Source organism: Carcharodon carcharias, chromosome 32, assembly GCF_017639515.1.
Source record: "Carcharodon carcharias isolate sCarCar2 chromosome 32, sCarCar2.pri, whole genome shotgun sequence".
Taxonomy (NCBI): domain Eukaryota; kingdom Metazoa; phylum Chordata; class Chondrichthyes; order Lamniformes; family Lamnidae; genus Carcharodon; species Carcharodon carcharias.
The window spans coordinates 28,769,800-28,792,153 of record NC_054498.1 but is presented as its reverse complement, the minus strand read 5'-3'; the positions used below and the strand labels follow the sequence as shown (position 1 = coordinate 28,792,153).

Below are 22,354 nucleotides of genomic sequence, written 5' to 3'. Positions count from 1 at the left end.
TTGGTGAAATTACAATCGCTAGGGAAATGGTACTGAGCAAACTGATGGGAGCTTCAGGCTGGCAAGTCTTCAGGTCCTGATGGACTTCATCCTAGAGTCTTAAAGAGGTGACTAATGAGGTGGTAGATGCATTGGTGTTAATTTTCCAAAATTCCATATATTCTGGAAAGATTCCATCAGATTGGAAAGTAGCAAAAAATCCCTCTATTCAAGAAGGGAGGGGGGCAGAAAACAGGAAATTATAGGCCAGTTAACTTGACATCTGTCATGGGGAAGGTGTTAGGATTGATTATTAGGGAGTTTATAGCTGGGCACATAGAAAAACAAGGTAATTGTGAAGAGTCAGCATGGTTTTGTGAAAGGGAAATCGTGTTTAACCAATTTATTGGAGTTCTTTGAAGGAGTAACATGCACAGTGGATAAAGGGGAGCCTGTAGACATGCTGTACTTGGATTTCCAGAAGGCATTTGAAAAGGTGCCACATCAAAGGTTATTGTGGAAGATAAAAGCTCATGGTGTAGGGGGGTAAAATATTAGCATGGATAGAAGATTGGCTGGCTGGCAGAAAGCGGAGTGTATATAGAAATGGGTCTTTTTCAGATTGGCAGAATGTGGAGTTCCGCAGGGGTCTGTGCTGGGGCCTCAACTTTTTACAATTTATATCAAAGACTTAGATGAGGGGAGTGAAGGCACGATAACTAAATTTGCAGACAACACAAAGATAGGTAGGAAAGTATGTTGTGAAGAAGATATAAGGAGGTTGCAAACAGATATAGATAGGTTGAGTGAGTGAGCAAAAATCCATCTGATGGAGTATAACGTAGGAAAATGTGAAGTTGTTTACTTTTGCAAGAAGAATAAAAAAGCAGAGTATTACTGAAATGGAGAACAGCTGCAGAATTCCAAGATGCAGATGGATCTGGGTGTTCTAGTACATGAGTCGCAAAAAATTAGTATGCAGGTACAGCAAGTAATTAATGGAATGCTATCCTTTCTTGCGAGGATGTTATGTTTCAGTTGTGCAGGGCTTTGGTGAGACCGCACCTCGAATACTGTGTGCAGTTTTGGTCTCCTTATTTAACGAAGGATGTAAATGCATTAGAGGGGGTTCAGCGGAGGTTTACTAGATTGATACCTGGAATGAGTGGGTTGTCTTAAGAGGAAAGGTTAGACAGACTGGGCTTGTTTCCACTGGAGTTTAGAAGAGTGTGGGGTGATTTGATTGAAGTCTACAAGATCCTGAACGGCCTTGTCAAGGTGGATGTGGAAAGGATGTTTCCTCTTGTGGGTGAGTCCAGAACCAGGGGGCACTGTTTTAAAATTAGGGATTGCCCTTTAGGACAGAGACGAGGAGAAATTTTTTCCGAGGGTTGTGCGACTTTGGAACTTTGCCTCTGAAGGTGATAGAGGTGGGTTCATTGAGTATTTTTATAACAGAGGTAGGTTGATTCTTGTTAGGCAAGGGGTTCAAAGTTTATCGGAGGTAGATGGGAATGTGGAACTCGAAACACCATGATCTTATTGAATGGTGGAGCAGGCTCGAGGGGCTGAATGGCCTATTTCATATGTTCAGTGTGGAAAAATATGAAGTGATTAATTTTGGTAGAAAAAAATAGAAAGACAATTTAACATAAAGTGCACAAATCTAAAGGGGATGTGGGAGCAGAAGGACCTGGGTGCATATGTGCATAAGTCATTGAAGGTGGCAGGGCAGGGTGAGAGCACAGCTAATGAAGCATACAACATCCTCGGCTCTATTAATAGGGCAGAGAGTACACAAGGAGGTTATGAACTTGTAAAAGGCAATACTCCAGCTGAGGCCAAACTAGTGTGCATTTTAGGAAGGATGTGAAGGCATTGGACAGAGTGCAGAAAAGATTCATGAGAATGGTTCCAGGCATGAGGAACTTCAGCTTGAAGACAGATGGGAGAAGTTAGGACTCTTTTTCTTGGAGGAAAGAGACAGGGGAGATTTGGTGGTGGTTTTCAAAATCACATGGGGTCTGGGCAGACTCAATAGAAAGAAATTGTTTCCACTTGTGAATGAGTTGAGAATGAGAGGGCACAGATTTAAAGTAATTTCCAAAAGAAGCAAACAAAGTGTAATGAGGAAATTTTTTTTCACATAGCGAATGGTTCAGGTCTGGAACGCAATGCCTCTGAATATGGTGGAGGCAGGTTCAATCGAAACAGTCTAATTCCATTTTGAATGCTATCTATAATAGGAGGAATGTGCAGGGTTACACCGAGAAGGTGGGAGAATGGCACTACGTGAATTACTTATTTGGAGAGACGGTGCAGAAATGATGGGCCAAATGGCCTCCTTCTGTGCTGTAACAACTGGGACACTTGATTTCTTTCATTCTTTTTTGAATGATTCTTAACATGTGAAAAAAAGCAACCCCTACTCCACTTGTCATTAACTAATCTCTACCTAAAAGACTTGTGTAATCACTCATCCAGAAGGGGGCTGGGGGAAGAGCACACAAGTGTGAGAGAGCTGTACTAGATGTAAAGGAATCTCTATCATTTCCTTCTATACTTTAGCACTTACCCTGGATGTGTCACACATCAATCCTAATACACCCGGGAGCAATAAGGCCTGTTCAGACGGAAGGAAAATGGCAACTAGTCTCAGTAATGGTGGCCATGATAACCATCATTGATTGTTATAAAAACACACAGTTGGTTCATGAATGTCCTTCAGGGAAGGAAATCTGCTGTCTTTACTCAGTCTGGCTTACATGTGACACCAGATTCACAGCAATGTGGTCGACTCTTACCTGCCCTCTGAAATGGCCTAGCAAGTCACTCAGTTCAAGGGCAATTAGGGATGGGCAACAAATGCCAGCATCACCCACATCCCACAAAATAAAGAAAAACAAAACGACCCCATCCAGTCAACAGCTTTCCTCCCCAAATAAACTTATCTAATGAGTATTCAATTAAAACAGAAGAGTGTATTTGGAATGTCCGTGATTTTCCGACAGGCTATTGCTTACAGCAGTGTCCAGGATATTAATCTTTATTCTCTAGGACAATCCTGAAGGGTCGATCACCCCAAGAATTATCCTGTGTGCAGGCTGCTATGATTGGTGGAATAACTTCTTGTAACCATTCACCAGAAGTAATTTGGTCAATGCAACACATACCCAAATAGGTTGTAAACTAAATCTGCTGGTAACTTACTCAAAGTTTGAGACCCTAACTGAGACATCCACAATGCACAGTGGGGGTCAAGAATAGCTACATGTCTACAGAGGTGCTGTGCATTATGGAAAAAAGGTCATTTGTGCCAGCAGGTTAATTATAACAAAACAACACTTGTGCCTCTTATATGCAAAGGTGCACAACCATTCTGGAGCCATCAAAAAGGGATACCTGTCCCAACTACAGTGGTCAAGGCTCCCCTAATTAACTTCTCTGCAGGATTCAATATAGCTCAGGACGACACTTTAAAAAGTATTTTACTGATGCATCATTCTTCACTTATTCCAATTACACGCAAACAGCTGTGATTAGCCACTTGGTCCTCATTAGATTAGTAGGTACAATGAAAATGGACAGATGCATCTGAAGGGTGGACTTCACTTCATAAATGATTCTGGCATCGAGAAGGAGATCATTCAGCCCAAATGGTCTATAATTGGTATTTATGCTCTACACAGACTGTCTCCCACTCTACTTCATCTCACTATCAACAGAGTATTCCTTACTCCCTCATACTTATCTTGCTTCCCCTTCAACGCATATCTATGCCAGCCGCCTCAATCCCTCTATACAAGTTTCACATGCTCACCACTTTCTGGGTAAACTCTTAGTTCAGATTACAGAATAAATAACTGCAGTTCATTCGTTTGGACTGTACAATTGGCAATTAAGTTTTTCTGTTTGTGTGCAGGGAAGAACATCAGGGGTTAAATCTCAGTCCTATCCACATATCTTACTGAGTTAATGAACACAATATGAACCAAAAGGGGAGATTCCGTTGATTTGTCTTCCAACATTCACATGGCAGTTTCTGAACAGTTTAAAACTTCAAAACGCCGATAATTCAATTTTAAAAAAGCAAGCACCATTTTGATTGGGCAGTTAAACTGGTGGCCTCGCACCCAGCACTGCACAGGACAGAACCCAACACAAACACAGATCTGCGTATTAATACGACACACTTGCTGTACATTAATGGCGTATAAATTCTATGGGCCCAGCATTTTGACACAAAGGATTATAATTGGGGTAATTCTGCTACTTTGAAAGCTATGTTAAAGGAGAAGCAATTCTCTTCATATTCTGGGGGGAAAAACGATACATTGAAAAAGGGCTACTTCATTCAGCACTTTCAGTACAAACTAGTCTAGATTGAAACTTTCCACAGACACATGTTTATTAAATGTAGATTTGTTCTTTTTTAAAAATACATTGAATTTTAGTTTCAACTGCTGTTGCTTGTAGTCTGAGATCTATTTCTTCAGTCCAGTACTTTCAAATGAAGCAACATCTCCGAGTTTAGTCACCGCTCTACCATCAGCTTAAAAAGGTCACAGCTTAACTTCCAATTGTAGGCAACTTGAGTAATCACATGGAATGCTCATGAACAGACAAAGATCATCGCCCAAATCCAACATTGCACCAACTCATGTGACTCAAGTCTCAACTCAATGGAGTGGTTGATATGGATCGTGCACATGCAAGAGAGAGAGAAACAAAGCAATTGCCAAAAAAGCATTTCTTTCCAGTGTAAAGCATAACCTCGGCTTTATTTTTCAAGTTGCTGTTCAGTAATAAATTAAAGAAATTGCAGAAGGATGCAGTTCATCTAGAAAGGTGTTTATTTTACATGTAGGCTATGAAGAGACACTGTACAATAAGGAGAGTGACTGATGTTACTGAAAGCCAGAAATAGCTGCAATGACAGGTAGAGCAAGAGATTCAGCCCATTTAAAACTTCAGTGAAGAATTCAGAAACAAAAGCCAGCAGATTGGAGATGTCTTTGGTATGGCAGTGAAGCAGTTTATCTGCGCGAGAAAAGGTACAGAACAAAAATGAATGGCAAAAACAGATGAAAGCAGAAGTAAAATTTAAAAATGAAAAATAAATAAATGAGCAAAGAATTGAACAACCTTGGCCAGTTTCCAATTTGAAGGTGAGTGCAAAGCCAAGATGAAGGTTTTCAGAAGAAGAATATTCACCAGATTAATAGTGAATTAGCTGGATTTCATTTTGCACAAGTTTGTACTTACAGCCTCTGCTCTGCTATCCAGCTCAGAGTTACTGCCTGCCCTGCTATCCAGCTCAGAGTTACTGCCTGTTCTGCTATCCAGCTCAGAGTTACTGCCTGTTCTGCTATCCAGCTCAGAGTTACTGCCTGTTCTGCTATCCAGCTCAGAGTTACTGCCTGTTCTGCTATCCAGCTCAGAGTTACTGCCTGTTCTGCTATCCAGCTCAGAGTTACTGCCTGTTCTGCTATCCAGCTCAGAGTTACTGCCTGTTCTGCTATCCAGCTCAGAGTTACTGCCTGTTCTGCTATCCAGCTCAGAGTTACTGCCTGTTCTGCTATCCAGCTCAGAGTTACTGCCTGTTCTGCTATCCAGCTCAGAGTTACTGCCTGTCCTGCTATCCAGCTCAGAGTTACTGCCTGTCCTGCTATCCAGCTCAGAGTTACTGCCTGTCCTGCTATCCAGTTCAGAGTTACTGCCTGTCCTGCTATCCAGTTCAGAGTTACTGCCTGTCCTGCTATCCAGTTCAGAGTTACTGCCTGTTCTGCTATCCAGTTCAGAGTTACTGCCTGTTCTGCTATCCAGTTCAGAGTTACTGCCTGTTCTGCTATCCAGTTCAGAGTTACTGCCTGTTCTGCTATCCAGTTCAGAGTTACTGCCTGTTCTGCTATCCAGTTCAGAGTTACTGCCTGTTCTGCTATCCAGTTCAGAGTTACTGCCTGTTCTGCTATCCAGTTCAGAGTTACTGCCTGTTCTGCTATCCAGTTCAGAGTTACTGCCTGTTCTGCTATCCAGTTCAGAGTTACTGCCTGTTCTGCTATCCAGTTCAGAGTTACTGCCTGTTCTGCTATCCAGTTCAGAGTTACTGCCTGTTCTGCTATCCAGCTCAGAGTTACTGCCTGTTCTGTTTTCCAGCTCAGAGTTACTGCCTGTTCTGTTTTCCAGCTCAGAGTTACTGCCTGTTCTGCTATCCAGTTCAGAGTTACTGCCTGTTCTGTTTTCCAGCTCAGAGTTACTGCCTGTTCTGCTAACCAGTTCAGAGTTACTGCCTGTTCTGTTTTCCAGCTCAGAGTTACTGCCTGTTCTGCTATCCAGTTCAGAGTTACTGCCTGTTCTGCTATCCAGTTCAGAGTTACTGCCTGTTCTGCTATCCAGCTCAGAGTTACTGCCTGTTCTGCTATCCAGCTCAGAGTTACTGCCTGTTCTGCTATCCAGTTCAGAGTTACTGCCTGTTCTGCTATCCAGTTCAGAGTTACTGCCTGTTCTGCTATCCAGTTCAGAGTTACTGCCTGTTCTGCTATCCAGTTCAGAGTTACTGCCTGTCCTGTTTTCCAGTTCAGAGTTACTGCCTGTTCTGCTATCCAGCTCAGAGTTACTGCCTGTTCTGCTATCCAGCTCAGAGTTACTGCCTGTTCCGCTATCCAGTTCAGAGTTACTGCCTGTTCCCCTATCCAGCTCAGAGTTACTGCCTGTTCTGCTATCCAGATCAGAGTTACTGCCTGTTCTGCTATCCAGTTCAGAGTTACTGCCTGTTCTGCTATCCAGATCAGAGTTACTGCCTGTTCTGCTATCCAGTTCAGAGTTACTGCCTGTTCTGCTATCCAGTTCAGAGTTACTGCCTGTCCTGTTTTCCAGTTCAGAGTTACTGCCTGTTCTGTTTTCCAGCTCAGAGTTACTGCCTGTTCTGCTATCCAGTTCAGAGTTACTGCCGGCCCTGTTTTCCAGTTCAGAGTTACTGCCTGTTCTGCTATCCAGTTCAGAGTTACTGCCTGTTCTGCTATCCAGGTACTATCCAGTTCAGAGTTACTGCCTGTTCTGCTATCCAGTTCAGAGTTACTGCCTGTTCTGCTATCCAGTTCAGAGTTACTGCCTGTTCTGCTATCCAGCTCAGAGTTACTGCCTGTTCTGCTATCCAGCTCAGAGTTACTGCCTGTTCTGCTATCCAGCTCAGAGTTACTGCCTGTTCTGTTTTCCAGCTCAGAGTTACTGCCTGTTCTGTTTTCCAGCTCAGAGTTACTGCCTGTTCTGCTATCCAGTTCAGAGTTACTGCCTGTTCTGCTATCCAGTTCAGAGTTACTGCCTGTTCTGCTATCCAGCTCAGAGTTACTGCCTGTTCTGCTATCCAGCTCAGAGTTACTGCCTGTTCTGTTTTCCAGCTCAGAGTTACTACCTGTTCTGTTTTCCAGCTCAGAGTTACTGCCTGTTCTGCTATCCAGTTCAGAGTTACTGCCTGTTCTGCTATCCATTTCAGAGTTACTGCCTGTTCTGCTATCCAGTTCAGAGTTACTGCCTGTTCTGCTATCCAGTTCAGAGTTACTGCCTGTCCTGCTATCCAGTTCAGAGTTACTGCCTGTTCTGCTATCCAGTTCAGAGTTACTGCCTGTTCTGCTATCCAGTTCAGAGTTACTGCCTGTTCTGCTATCCAGTTCAGAGTTACTGCCTGTTCTGCTATCCAGTTCAGAGTTACTGCCTGTTCTGCTATCCAGTTCAGAGTTACTGCCTGTTCTGCTATCCAGTTCAGAGTTACTGCCTGTTCTGCTATCCAGTTCAGAGTTACTGCCTGTTCTGCTATCCAGTTCAGAGTTACTGCCTGTTCTGCTATCCAGTTCAGAGTTACTGCCTGTTCTGCTATCCAGTTCAGAGTTACTGCCTGTTCTGCTATCCAGTTCAGAGTTACTGCCTGTTCTGCTATCCAGCTCAGAGTTACTGCCTGTTCTGTTTTCCAGCTCAGAGTTACTGCCTGTTCTGTTTTCCAGCTCAGAGTTACTGCCTGTTCTGCTATCCAGTTCAGAGTTACTGCCTGTTCTGTTTTCCAGCTCAGAGTTACTGCCTGTTCTGCTAACCAGTTCAGAGTTACTGCCTGTTCTGTTTTCCAGCTCAGAGTTACTGCCTGTTCTGCTATCCAGTTCAGAGTTACTGCCTGTTCTGCTATCCAGTTCAGAGTTACTGCCTGTTCTGCTATCCAGCTCAGAGTTACTGCCTGTTCTGCTATCCAGCTCAGAGTTACTGCCTGTTCTGCTATCCAGTTCAGAGTTACTGCCTGTTCTGCTATCCAGTTCAGAGTTACTGCCTGTTCTGCTATCCAGTTCAGAGTTACTGCCTGTTCTGCTATCCAGTTCAGAGTTACTGCCTGTCCTGTTTTCCAGTTCAGAGTTACTGCCTGTTCTGCTATCCAGCTCAGAGTTACTGCCTGTTCTGCTATCCAGCTCAGAGTTACTGCCTGTTCCGCTATCCAGTTCAGAGTTACTGCCTGTTCCCCTATCCAGCTCAGAGTTACTGCCTGTTCTGCTATCCAGTTCAGAGTTACTGCCTGTTCTGCTATCCAGTTCAGAGTTACTGCCTGTTCTGCTATCCAGTTCAGAGTTACTGCCTGTTCTGCTATCCAGTTCAGAGTTACTGCCTGTTCTGCTATCCAGTTCAGAGTTACTGCCTGTCCTGTTTTCCAGTTCAGAGTTACTGCCTGTTCTGTTTTCCAGCTCAGAGTTACTGCCTGTTCTGCTATCCAGTTCAGAGTTACTGCCGGCCCTGTTTTCCAGTTCAGAGTTACTGCCTGTTCTGCTATCCAGTTCAGAGTTACTGCCTGTTCTGCTATCCAGGTACTATCCAGTTCAGAGTTACTGCCTGTTCTGCTATCCAGTTCAGAGTTACTGCCTGTTCTGCTATCCAGTTCAGAGTTACTGCCTGTTCTGCTATCCAGCTCAGAGTTACTGCCTGTTCTGCTATCCAGCTCAGAGTTACTGCCTGTTCTGTTTTCCAGCTCAGAGTTACTGCCTGTTCTGTTTTCCAGCTCAGAGTTACTGCCTGTTCTGCTATCCAGTTCAGAGTTACTGCCTGTTCTGCTATCCAGTTCAGAGTTACTGCCTGTTCTGCTATCCAGCTCAGAGTTACTGCCTGTTCTGCTATCCAGCTCAGAGTTACTGCCTGTTCTGTTTTCCAGCTCAGAGTTACTACCTGTTCTGTTTTCCAGCTCAGAGTTACTGCCTGTTCTGCTATCCATTTCAGAGTTACTGCCTGTTCTGCTATCCATTTCAGAGTTACTGCCTGTTCTGCTATCCAGTTCAGAGTTACTGCCTGTTCTGCTATCCATTTCAGAGTTACTGCCTGTTCTGCTATCCAGCTCAGAGTTACTGCCTGTTCTGTTTTCCAGCTCAGAGTTACTGCCTGTTCTGTTTTCCAGCTCAGAGTTACTGCCTGTTCTGCTATCCAGTTCAGAGTTACTGCCTGTTCTGTTTTCCAGCTCAGAGTTACTGCCTGTTCTGTTTTCCAGCTCAGAGTTACTGCCTGTTCTGTTTTCCACAGCTCAGAGTTACTGCCTGTTCTGTTTTCCAGCTCAGAGTTACTGCCTGTTCTGTTTTCCAGCTCAGAGTTACTGCCTGTTCTGCTATCCAGCTCAGAGTTACTGCCGGCCCTGTTTTCCAGTTCAGAGTTACTGCCTGTTCTGCTATCCAGCTCAGAGTTACTGCCTGTTCTGCTATCCAGTTCAGAGTTACTGCCTGTTCTGCTATCCAGTTCAGAGTTACTGCCTGTTCTGCTATCCAGTTCAGAGTTACTGCCTGTTCTGCTATCCAGTTCAGAGTTACTGCCTGTTCTGCTATCCAGTTCAGAGTTACTGCCTGTTCTGCTATCCAGTTCAGAGTTACTGCCTGTTCTGCTATCCAGTTCAGAGTTACTGCCTGTTCTGCTATCCAGTTCAGAGTTACTGCCTGTTCTGCTATCCAGTTCAGAGTTACTGCCTGTTCTGCTATCCAGTTCAGAGTTACTGCCTGTTCTGCTATCCAGTTCAGAGTTACTGCCTGTTCTGCTATCCAGTTCAGAGTTACTGCCTGTTCTGCTATCCAGTTCAGAGTTACTGCCTGTTCTGCTATCCAGTTCAGAGTTACTGCCTGTTCTGCTATCCAGTTCAGAGTTACTGCCTGTTCTGCTATCCAGTTCAGAGTTACTGCCTGTTCTGCTATCCAGTTCAGAGTTACTGCCTGTTCTGCTATCCAGTTCAGAGTTACTGCCTGTTCTGCTATCCAGTTCAGAGTTACTGCCTGTTCTGCTATCCAGTTCAGAGTTACTGCCTGTTCTGCTATCCATTTCAGAGTTACTGCCTGTTCTGCTATCCAGCTCAGAGTTACTGCCTGTTCTGTTTTCCAGCTCAGAGTTACTGCCTGTTCTGTTTTCCAGCTCAGAGTTACTGCCTGTTCTGTTTTCCAGCTCAGAGTTACTGCCTGTTCTGCTATCCAGTTCAGAGTTACTGCCTGTTCTGCTATCCAGTTCAGAGTTACTGCCTGTTCTGCTATCCAGTTCAGAGTTACTGCCTGTTCCGCTATCCAGTTCAGAGTTACTGCCTGTTCTGTTTTCCAGTTCAGAGTTACTGCCTGTTCTGCTATCCAGTTCAGAGTTACTGCCTGTTCTGCTATCCAGCTCAGAGTTACTGCCTGTTCTGTTTTCCAGTTCAGAGTTACTGCCTGTTCTGCTATCCAGCTCAGAGTTACTGCCTGTTCTGTTTTCCAGTTCAGAGTTACTGCCTGTTCTGTTTTCCAGTTCAGAGTTACTGCCTGTTCTGTTTTCCAGTTCAGAGTTACTGCCTGTTCTGTTTTCCAGTTCAGAGTTACTGCCTGTTCTGCTATCCAGTTCAGAGTTACTGCCTGTTCTGCTATCCAGTTCAGAGTTACTGCCTGTCCTGTTTTCCAGTTCAGAGTTACTGCCTGTTCTGTTTTCCAGCTCAGAGTTACTGCCTGTTCTGCTATCCAGCTCAGAGTTACTGCCTGTTCTGTTTTCCAGCTCAGAGTTACTGCCTGTTCTGTTTTCCAGCTCAGAGTTACTGCCTGTTCTGCTATCCAGCTCAGAGTTACTGCCTGTTCTGCTATCCAGCTCAGAGTTACTTCCGGCCCTGTTTTCCAGTTCAGAGTTACTGCCTGTTCTGCTATCCAGTTCAGAGTTACTTCCGGCCCTGTTTTCCAGCTCAGAGTTACTGCCTGTTCTGCTATCCAGGTACTATCCAGTTCAGAGTTACTGCCAACTGCTATCCAGTTGTTGCTAAGTACTTAGTGTTGGAGTTACTTGCAGCATCTAATTTAGTATTTCCACGAGATCTGTTCTCAGTTTGATATGGCCTAACTGAGAGCATGATGATGTCAAAACTATAAAAGATGGACCATTCCATAATGAAACAGACTGGAATAAACAAATCAGACTTACTAGTTTCATCATTCTCCCTCACTTTCACACTTTGTCTCTTTCTCCCTGTCCATTCCTATATTTCCCACTAATCTTCCTTCTTTACAGCCACAGAATTCCACTACATCCTGCCATGTAGGTGAAGTAAGGGGATAGTCTATCCCTCATCCACAGATCAATTTCTTACTCTAATATAAAGTACACTTTTTCAAACAGTGCAAAGTTTGCTACATAGGTTAGAGATTTTGGTCATTACTGGAGTGCAACCTATAAATGGAGGTTCATTGATGCCAACCGGAAGTGACAAGCAGCGGTAATCTACCAAGCAACTTTATTACAGACAAGGCTAAAGATAGGTTGAAAAATAAAAGCATAAAATGCTAGCAGGCCTGCATGGTTGTTGTCCAAATACCTTAATAGCTACCTTCACAACCATTACAACTTACAGTGGAATAGGTAGTAACAGTTCAGAAAGTGGGAGAGAGAGGGAGTTAGAACAGTTACTCCAGTTGAAGGTACGGTGAGCCGAATGCTTGCCTTGCTCATCAAGCAGAGAAGGTTTCTCTTTTCTCTCTCAGCATTATTTCACTGTGACTGAGCGTAGGAGGAGTGGGACTAATCGGATAGCTCTTTCAGTAAACTAGTACAGGCATGCTGGCCTCCTCCAGTGCTCCATGGTTCTATGAATTGTCTCTTCCTGTTAAGGAAGCCTTCCATCTTGTACGACAATGCTTTGTGCCTTGTTGGTCAATTGTGTGTTAAGAATCACTTGGATCAGGATCCCCACTCTGGCAGGGCAGACTCTGCCACACTTGCTGCAGAGGAAGACAGTGGGCTGAGAAGTGGGCACAACTCACTGGCCTCCATTTCCTCTGGACCCTCTTCTCGCCCAGCTAAGCTTTTTGTTCCTGTCCTGTACTAGGTACTACGCTCATTCTCCTCACCATCACTGGAAAGACTAGGGCTGACCAGTTGTGTTTATAATTGCTAACACTGATTGTCAAGGACAAGCATCTCCAAACAAAACCAATTATTTTAAATTATCCACTATTTAATTTTTTTCGAGATATGGGAGGTGCAAGGCCTTAATTTGGGGCCAATCTTGGGCACACCAAAATCTTGATGAGCCTCTTTTACAACCAGGTACCAAGGTCAAGCTTAGGGTCCCTGAGCCTATTGGATTTTATACTGCTCGGTTTTCATTATTATGGTTCCCCTGGTGCCATTAGGGCCAGATTTGTTGAATTCAGTGTCATAACTTTTCATGGTGGGATTTGACCTCAGGACCTTTATAATTAAAGGAGGAGGCAGAGCATTTTCCAACAAATTAAAAGTGCAAATGTGTAGGGAGGAAAGCATCACCAACTGGAAATCCTGTCCCAAATTCCAGGTGTACACCAGTAAATGAGAAAGTGAACTCTCATCTTTAGGTGTTAGTGCAAGAATGCAGAAAAGTAAAAGGCACGCAAGGAGGTGGAGGTGCAATCAGTGGGATGAGAATAGTAGAAAGTTATGAGTCTTCCAATTGTTTATTGATTAGTTCAACAGTAGGAAACCCGCTGAAGTTACACTTACACACGCGCATGCACACAGACACACTCCTGTGTATGGATATGACCAACATTGTAGGAATACAAGAGATGTTCACATCCAACACTAAGTTTGATTGATTAGCCTGGGGTGGGACCATCTATCTTTTCCAACACAAGTGAGTCACAGGTATTGAAACAGACAGTTAATCCGATGAGAGGTACACATAGTTGGGAGTGACCAGACCTTCAGGGCTGCAGGTTTGCAATCCTGGTTTGGTAACTCTGAATAATGCTTTGAGGGAAGATTCAATCTTTTTTTCCCCCCAAGCAGAGCAAATTAACTCCAGGAATTAAATATGATTAGAAAAACTGAATTATGGATTTAAACACAGTATTCTCCTGTTCAATATACTGGAATCCTGATTTAAACAGGTATTGTGATGCAGGAGCAACACCATTGTACTTCCATGTTTAAGCATAGCCATTCTCATGTGAAGAATGGGATGCAAAAATAGAACAAGTAAATCGGTTCATTAAATAAGTAAACATTAGTACACTGCATAATTAAAATGCAATTTAGAGAGAGAGGAATAAAAAAAGAGTTAGAATCAGTTTTATGGACAGAAAAAGGAGGTGCAGTAAGTATAAGGGAGTTTGTTTAAAGAGTTGTAGTGTACAGATGCAACAGGCACAAAAGAAAAGATTTACATTGATGTCATATCGTTGAGAGCATGGTCCAGTTCCTCACTGATCGCCTTGTACTTCAACTTCTGAGCATATAATTCATCTACAGGAGCAGAGGCAGAAGAGATGAGGAGGTATGACAATGTGATGAGAGATGAGAGAGTGATGAAAAGCCACAGCATCCAGTACATGGAGGAGAGCAGAAAAAGGGAGGGAGTCAGATGTTCAGCCAGGTACAAATGAAAAACAAAATAAATTTTTTTTAAAAATCAATAAGAAGGAAATAAACCAATGTGCTACTTCACGCAAATCATAAAAAGTAAAACACTCTGCCCTTTGTGAACAAGTTAACAGTTTAAAGGTGGCTCCCTTACAGATGTAAATCCTCAATTTAAATAATCACCTACATTCCTAGATCTCCTCACAGTTCACTGAGAAGCATTATGTTAACATCTGAACATGAAAGAATTCTTACTGAGAAGAGGAATCAAAGTTATGAAGATAGGCCGCTAGATAGAGGATGGCCAGAATTTATTTTAATTTAACCAATTTTCAATGTTAAACTTCACTAAATCTAAAGTCATGACCACGAGTTACCTACACAATAACCACAGTGCTTCTACTCCAGGCCACTTGGAACACACAACAGACATCACCTGCCCATTGTGCACTTTTCTGGTCACAAACTAGCAATACAAACTGACTTCAAGAGCCAAGGGATATTTGGGGAGTGATTTACAATCATACCTTCCAGATCATCAATGGACTTTTCCAACTTGGCAACAGACCTCTCTGCAAACTCAGCACGAGTTTCAGCCTGAAAACATCAACAGAGATTTCACTGTTCTGAGACCAAAGACAACACTGAAATCACAAAGTCCAATGGAAAGCTTCACTCACCTCCTTCAGTTTGTCACTCAGGACTTTGATTTCCTCCTCATACTTGTCTTCCTTTTGTGAGTACTGTGAGGAGAAGACACAAGTCAACAAGGGACAGAAAACTAAATTCCAATAGATCACAAGTCATCAGAGTTTTCTGATTACCTTCTGCTCCCCACACCGGGAACAGGAAGGATTTGATGCCAAAGTTCTCAGTGTAAATACATTCAGTAGTCTTAAATACCTTGTATTATCTGGAAAGGCTAGACGCAAATGGAAGCAGTTTTTTCACATTTATTTTAAAATCATCCACCATGGAGCTGCTCTCTAAAATAGTTTCCCCCTCCAAAGTGAATGAGTATTTTAATTCTTACTTCATCAGTATTTCAGTCTTAAAATAACTCTTGCTATTCAATTCCTCCAATCTATGGGAGCATAGGATCTGTGCACAATTTGCCAGAATCTACTCCATTATAAAGTGGCCCTGGGTCATATTTTAAACTATTTAAAAATGGATTAACTACATTGCATTGTAAAACTTTTTTTCCCAAACAAAGTGAAGGAATCAGAGGAAAGTGCTAAGGTAATTTATAAACACTATTTTCTTATCATGCTTAACGTGGCTGATATCAAAGCAGAGGTTCTGCCCTCTCCTACCTTATCAGACTGAGCCTCCAGTGACTTCAGGTTGTTGGTCACAGTTTTCAACTCTTCTTCAAGCTCAGCAGATTTACTGTTTTAAGTCAGAGCAGAAAAGGAAGGGATAAAACAGAAAGAGAGAGTGTGTGCATGTGACAGAGTGAGGGGGCAGAGGGTGAGAGAAAAATAGTGGGAGGTGCACAGTGTGAGGGGGCAGAGTGATAGAGGGATATGTAGAGTGAGAGAAAGGCAGCAGAAAGAGAAGGGAGACAGAGAGAGAGAGCGAGCAAGCATGGGACAGAGGGAGAGCACGCAAACGATCAAGAGAATGAAGAGAGTAAGGCAGATAGTGAGAGAGTGAAAGAGAAAGTAAGAGAGAAAGAAAAATAGAGGAGATTTAACGAAATAGCTCTTATCATAGAGCACAAAAGGTAGCCTTAAAGCAGTTGACTCTTTCAGAATCTCATACAGTTTAAAATCAGTTAAGGTCTCTATTCACCTCACCTAGAAAATAGGAAACAAATTCAAAAATTCCCAACTCAAGGAAAATTAGTCTGTAAAATATTTTCTTCCCATTTTTAAAAAGAATCAATTGCTTTTAGGCCACTGCTGAAGGAAATCAAACATTAAGACTGAAAATCCAACACTAAAGAGGTCACAGAAGCAGAGTAAGCAGCAGAGAGGAGAATGAGTGAATCCTTTCTAAGACCTTGGCACTTCTCAATCCACACAAAGGTTCCCCAGAAGTGTTTAGATAGCGCATGACAGCACATTGTGGTGCGAGCGAGGCCAGAGAGTGCATTAGTTCCAGTACCTTGCCTTCTGCTGCCTCTAAAGATTTCAAGGTTTGGTCCATTATTCTAACCTCCTCTTCCACTCGACGAGCTCGACTAACAGATCACGAGAAATGCACATGGCCACAAAATAGTGTGCAATGAAAGCATGCAGTGAAGAAGAGATAACACGTTAAAAACCCCAAATGCGATACAGACAAGACATTTCATATCTGGATGAGTTTCATTAGTGCTTTAATTCTTTGAGTACAGGATTCGGTGGAATATAATTAAGTTCTTTAATAATTGATAATTTTCACAGCCAACAAGTTACATTCTAAAGACTAGGATTTTTTTAATATATATATATATATATATATATATATATAAAAGTCAGCTCAGATTTACAATCATTGTACTCAAAGACTTAATTTTTCAAGTTGCTTTGCATTTCACGTTTATTAGCAGGTTGGCTTTTAAAGCATGTTTAGCTTCACAGACAATGCACAGCAGTGAAAACCATACATACGATTCCGATAGTTCTGCTCGCTCCTCAGTCCTCTCCAGGTCACTCTCAATGATCACCAGTTTACGTGCAACCTGAAGAGAGAAAGTACAAGAGTGATCCAAAGGCTTCAGAGACCTTTCTGAAGGAAGCACAGCTTCAGTCTAGGGCCATGAGACATTATGAGATGAATTTCCCTCCTTGGTGAAGGATGCATATAAGCTTTTGTTTGACAAACCTTATGTGCCTGCTCATGATTGTCCATGGAATGATAAAAACACAGGAGGTGACCATTTGGCCCATCTTGCCCATGCAGGCTCATTGAAAGGGCTATCTATTTAATGCTACTGATTCTCCATAACCTTGAAAATCTTTCCATTACCCTTCAGAAAGTTTCTATTGAATCTGTTTCCACCACCCTTTCAGGCAGCGCATTCCAGATTACAAATCGTTGCAGAAAAAAATCTCAACACACCGCTTGTTCTTTCTTAAAGGACAGTTTGTGTCCTATTTTGCAGCAGAGGAGGCTAACTGCACGCTTACATCTACCAGGTACACAAAATACAAGTGGTACAGCATAATCAGCAAGCACAATGGCTACACAAACATCCAAACACGTTAGAAGATCAGCGAGTCAGCCTCTGGGAGGGAGGCGAATATTGAAGCCAGACCACTGGGATGGAAGTTTTTCTTGTCTGCTCCCTGTCAAAAGGCCATAAAGTGAAATGAGGTTTGAACAGCCAGTGCTTTGAGAGTGTGAACCCAGCTCAAAGCTACGCCCCCACCCCCCCAATTCAGCACAAATCAGCAAGCACCACCCGAGAGCTGATGTGGGAACTGGGAAAATGTCTGGCTGGTTTTAGGGTTGGGCAATAAATGCTGGTGATGCTCATGTTCCAAGAATGAATTTAAATAAGTTAAAATGAAGGGAATTGAGAACTTAAGGATTATGAAGCTTTTGGCCTGGCTTCATCTTCCACACAAAATTCATGCCATATGAAGGACCAACCTCTTCATATTTGCGGTCAGCCTCCTCTGCAATGTGCTTGGCCTCCTTAAGCTGGATCTCCTGCAGTTCCATCTTCTCCTCATCCTTCTGGGCCCTGTTCTCAATCACCTTCATGCCTCTAAGGAAAGTAAAGAACACGCAGATGAGCACAAAGCCACAAGAAGCAACAGTTCCCATCAGGCAGAGGTCAGTCACTGAGAGACCATGGGAGACTCACCGCTCCCCTATCGTCTTGCCAATGCTGCCATCAATTCATTCCCAAGACAGCTTGTTACCCAGCCTTAGCCTTGAGACTTCACCTGCACACCCTGTGCAGCTCCTCGCTTGGCCTTTGGATGAGGCACATCAGCATTCCCCAACCTGGTCCCTGTCCTGCCCAGTTAGTCAAACCGAGGCCCTGCCACTTCTATCAATTGTATCAAGCTTCATATTATTGCTCAACTGCCAATGACAATTCATTCAGGGGGAGAAAAGTCTAAGTCAGTAACACTTCCTATCTATGCTATTTCCTCCTTTAGAACAAAGGCCAAATTCAAAACCAGAGCTTTCCTGCTGACCTGCAGACCAAGACCCAGGCCTCAGCAACAGTGTCAATGCTAGGGGACTGCTCCCTTCAACACTTCATAGTCTCAAGGGCCTGTACAGAGCAACACCGGGTGATTTCTCTTAGAAGGGTAATTAATCCCTTGGAAGTAGCAATGATCAGACAACATGAACTGCACTGATATTGGTTGAAAGGAAATCAGATCCCACAGTGTGCATCAGCACTTCAGCAAGTATAGCCATAAGGAGAGAACTGGGGAGAAAATAACAACTTGGTTTGAAAATGACCTCAGCTGCCAAGGCTGGTAGGTGCTACATTTTGAGAGATAATTTGGAGAGCTAGGAAGGATAAAAATGACTGAAAGATCATTCCTAATGATTTAGTCAGTAATAATAGTGCTACCTTTAAGTATTGCTTTTGTAGGTCAAGTTCCATTTCTCAGCTTTTGAACTCTTAATGTGCACAAACATGCAGAGTAATACAACTGGAAAACACCAGCCTACCATCCCTCCCCACTCCTTAAATGTTACACTCCATTCGAAAAGCTGGACTGATGCCAGAATTCTTGGTTTTGTCATTCTTGGTTTTAAGCCTGGATAATGAAACAATGGAGAACTCCAGCCAAACCCAGCCCTGCTTGTCACAATGTCCGCTCAGCTTCCAGCATAAGCAGGCACCCAAGCCTGACTACTTCAGTGGGGGAAGTATCATCAAATCCAGCCATAATACCAAACAACAGTCCGAGCATGTGCCCACACCACACAGAGTGACAGCTCCATCCTGTGCCCCTCTCCATCTCCAGCATCCATCCACTTTTGAGGAATGCTAGCAGAAGAGGGACAATTTCCTGGACAGCTTCAGGTATCCAGGTTGCCCATCTGCATCGGAGGGCAGACAGAAACTAGATTTACCCCCACCATCCCATCTCGGGAAACTCAGCAAAGCATCAATGTCCACCCTCCAGAGACCACGTGTACCTGGCTGCTTGTGCAATTCGAACTCAAGAGCAGGGTGAAGGATGTAGAACAGATAATACCTGTTCTACTTGAAACCCTGGATTACGCGGTAGATCATCAGAATTTGGTTAAAAATATTAACACCAACAAACCTGCTTGAGGCAAGACTTTGTTAACATTCCTGTGAAGCAGCCTGGGATGTTTTACTATGTTAAAGGTGCTATATAAATGTGTTGTGGTGCTTTAGTATCAATCAAACCAATTAGTTCCAATCTCGATTGATTCTTACTCTGAGTTTTAAAAAATTACAAGGTTCATCATTATACATTCAACTTTAAAATATTGCGGGAAGAGACTTGTACAAGGTATGGTAACCGGGAGCTGCGAGAGATAAAACCTGGACGAGCAAAGGGATCAAATGCTTTGATCAGCAGCAAAGTTCCTCACCTTTCACTCTCATCTGCAGCCTTCTCAGCTTCCTCCAGTTTCTGCAGAGCGGTAGCCAGGCGTTCCTGGGCCCTGTCCAGCTCCTCCTCAACCAGCTGGATGCGTCTGTTCAGCGAGGCAACATCTGCTTCAGCCTGGGTCAGAACAACAAACACTCAAAGCCCAGGCAAACACAAGATGGCACAACCCAGTCCAGAGTGAGAGTCTACCTTGACAGTCAGCTGCTCACACACACGGTCCATCTTTACCGATTGCCACAACATTCCTTCTGTTCTAAATGTTTTACTGGGATCTTCCCATGCATTTGCTTGGAATGGGAAAATCAAAGAGATTATATTTAGCACAGCCCACAGTAACCCTGCATGTCAAGTGAAGGAGTCTCCCTTTAAATTATCTGCAGTCACTACAATAGATGAATTATTCTACAAACAACTGGATTTGCAACTGATTGATCAAGAAAAACACTTCACCAAGAAGCTAACTATCTGGGAACTACAGCACATGTAAGGAGTTTCCAAACACAGTGCCTCAGACAGATTTAAGACTGATCAAACTTAACTTTTTGATCAACTGCTTCTAGCGATTGTGCACCAAGGTCATATGAACTAAAGGGATCAGTGAGATAAGGTCACACCATCGCAATGTGTTATTGCTTTTGCAGTTTGACCTAAACTGAAAACCAGAGCACAAAAAGCAATATCAGATCAGTGTCTGCAGAGAAAATTGATAGAAAGCTGCTTTTCAATCATTAACTCTCAGAATTCCCAAGCTAGTTATCAGCTTGTGCACAGAAACACAGCATTCCACCCAACAGGATAATGTCAGTCTTCAAGCTCCACATGAGTCTCCTTCCATCCTAATCCATTTCACTCCATCAATATATCTTTTTATTTTTTTCTGCCTCATGTGCTTATCTAGTTTCTCCTTAAACACAGCTATGCTATTTGCCTCAGCTACCCAGAGTGGGGAGAATGTGGAACTCACTACTACATGCAGTAGCTTGTTTTCAATTTCTGATTGAATTTACTGGTGACCAGTATATATTTACAGCCCTTATTGGCAATGAACTTGTTCTGTTGGTGTTCAGTGAAGAACAGCAGAGATTAAAGCACCATCCTCACCCACAGGGAGAATGTGAATGAGTGGATTTGGAATCAATTCTCTATTAATGATTACATATCCCTGAGGATTCTATCCCTCTTGTACAAGCATCGCTTCAAAACAGACTGAACTTTCAACCACAAACCCGATGTTACAAACTGCCCCAAACATAACGAGGGGTGGTTCATTGTAAATTAGTAAGAAATAAAGGTGTGCATAGTCAACATTCTTTCCCCAGCCACTGTATAACCTTAGCCCTCATTCAATCTCTTCCCCCAGCCCTTGTACAATCTGCCCCATCGATGATTCTGCCTCAATTTCGCTCCTTCCTGGGGTTACCATCCCTCCCTGTTAATTCCTGGACACTCCAGAAGAAAAGATTAACCTCCCAGACATTGCTGTGAAGAAGCTTCAAGAGAAATTATTAGGGTGTGAAGAAAGATAAATCAGAGGTGGGTAAAATCATGATTTCAGGGAGCTTTCCAATTGGTGTGGGAAGTCCAGGGTGACCTGTTGGGCTGGATAGCTGGATGTAGATCATGTGATCAAAGTTGCAATCCTTTTCCTTCTGCCACCCATGGACAATTTGCATTTATATAGTCCCAGTAATGTCATAAAGCATCCCGAGATGCTCCACAAGAGAGTGATGGGAGAAAAATATTCAGTAACCAGCCTTAAAATTAGGCAAGACGACTAAAAGGCAGGCTTTAAGGAGCATCTTGAAACAGGAAAGCAAGGTAGAGGCACTGCCAGGTGGAGGGAGACTGGGGCCTTGGCAACTCAAAGCACGATGGTGGAGTGATTAAAGTTGGGGATGCTCAGGAGGCCAGAATTCGAGGAGCTCAGCTATATGACAGTTGTGAGACATTACAGAGGTGAGGAGGAGTGAGGCCATGGAGGGACTTGAAGACAAGGTAGAGAGTTTTAAATCTAAGTTTTAAATCCAGATGGCAAGTCAAATGTAGGTCAGTGGGCGCAGGGGTGACAGGCAAACAGACATTGGTAAGGGTACAGGCAGCAGAGATGACCTCAAATTGAAGAGGTTGAAGGGGAAGGTCGCTAAGAGAGCATTGGAATCACTGACCCTGGAGGTTCCTTTATCTGCTCCACCCGACCTCATTTAATTGAATGGAAAATTCTACAAGATTCTCGGACAAGCAGAAGAAATTCCAGAAGATACAGACTCTCAGTTCACCCTGGGCGCTGCTTTCCCAGTAACATCCCTTCCCCCACCCCATCCCCACCAGCCTAGCTTCGCCCTGGCAACACAGCTGGTAAATTCTATCCTGTAGAGTCTGATCTGCAGCAACACCAAAATCAGTTCACCAACTGGACACAGTTATACTACAAGTTGTGCAATGAGGCACGTGGACAAGACAAAAACAAGTGAGCAACAGCGTTAATGAGCCACATCAGTGCTTCATGGTGGCTGACAGCAGACTTCTCTCTCTGTTCCCATGTGCCTTGGTCTGCTGCTACTTTTGGGGGTCAGTGGTTTAGTGGCCTATGCCTCCTTTATTGCATCAGGAGCATGGGAACACATCCTAGCACTGCCTGATGACAGTGATTTCTATTAACGCAGCACATCATAACATTTCACAGCTCAGTGACATCACCTGCATCCCATTCTCACCATGATTCAGAATCAGTCTTCACTTGGGAAGACTGAGACAAGAAACAAAGGATGACAAGAAATAGCAGCAAGAGTAGACCATATGGCCATGACCGATCTCAGCTTCCAGCTGCACTATCCCACCCATTCCCCATATCACTCGATTCCCTGAGATCTAAAAATCCGTCTACCCTGGCTTTAAAACATACTCAACAATGGAGCATCCATAACCCTATGGGATAGAGGATTCCAAAGATTCACAACCCTTTCAGTGAAGTAATTTCTCAT

At 43.4% G+C, this 22,354-nt stretch overlaps 1 protein-coding gene across 11 annotated transcripts in view; it reads right to left on the bottom strand.

The window, feature by feature from the left end:
• Positions 1-22,354, bottom strand: part of tpm1 (tropomyosin 1 (alpha)) — a 42,219-nt gene that overhangs the window by 9,149 nt on the left and 10,716 nt on the right. For 4 of the 11 annotated variants that reach the window (XM_041178632.1, XM_041178633.1, XM_041178642.1 and 1 more), the window contains 6 exons: positions 19,354-19,487; positions 17,407-17,524; positions 16,422-16,492; positions 15,138-15,213; positions 14,502-14,564; positions 14,349-14,418 (listed from right to left, as the gene is read on the bottom strand). In XM_041178632.1, coding sequence (XP_041034566.1) covers positions 14,349-14,418; positions 14,502-14,564; positions 15,138-15,213; positions 16,422-16,492; positions 17,407-17,524; positions 19,354-19,487 — 532 coding nt within the window. Of the gene's footprint in view, positions 1-4,741; positions 5,020-13,621; positions 13,705-14,348; positions 14,419-14,501; positions 14,565-15,137; positions 15,214-15,933; positions 16,010-16,421; positions 16,493-17,406; positions 17,525-19,353; positions 19,488-22,354 lie in introns of those variants that run through there. The other 7 variants (XM_041178635.1, XM_041178640.1, XM_041178631.1 and 4 more) reach the window with 4 other exon arrangements.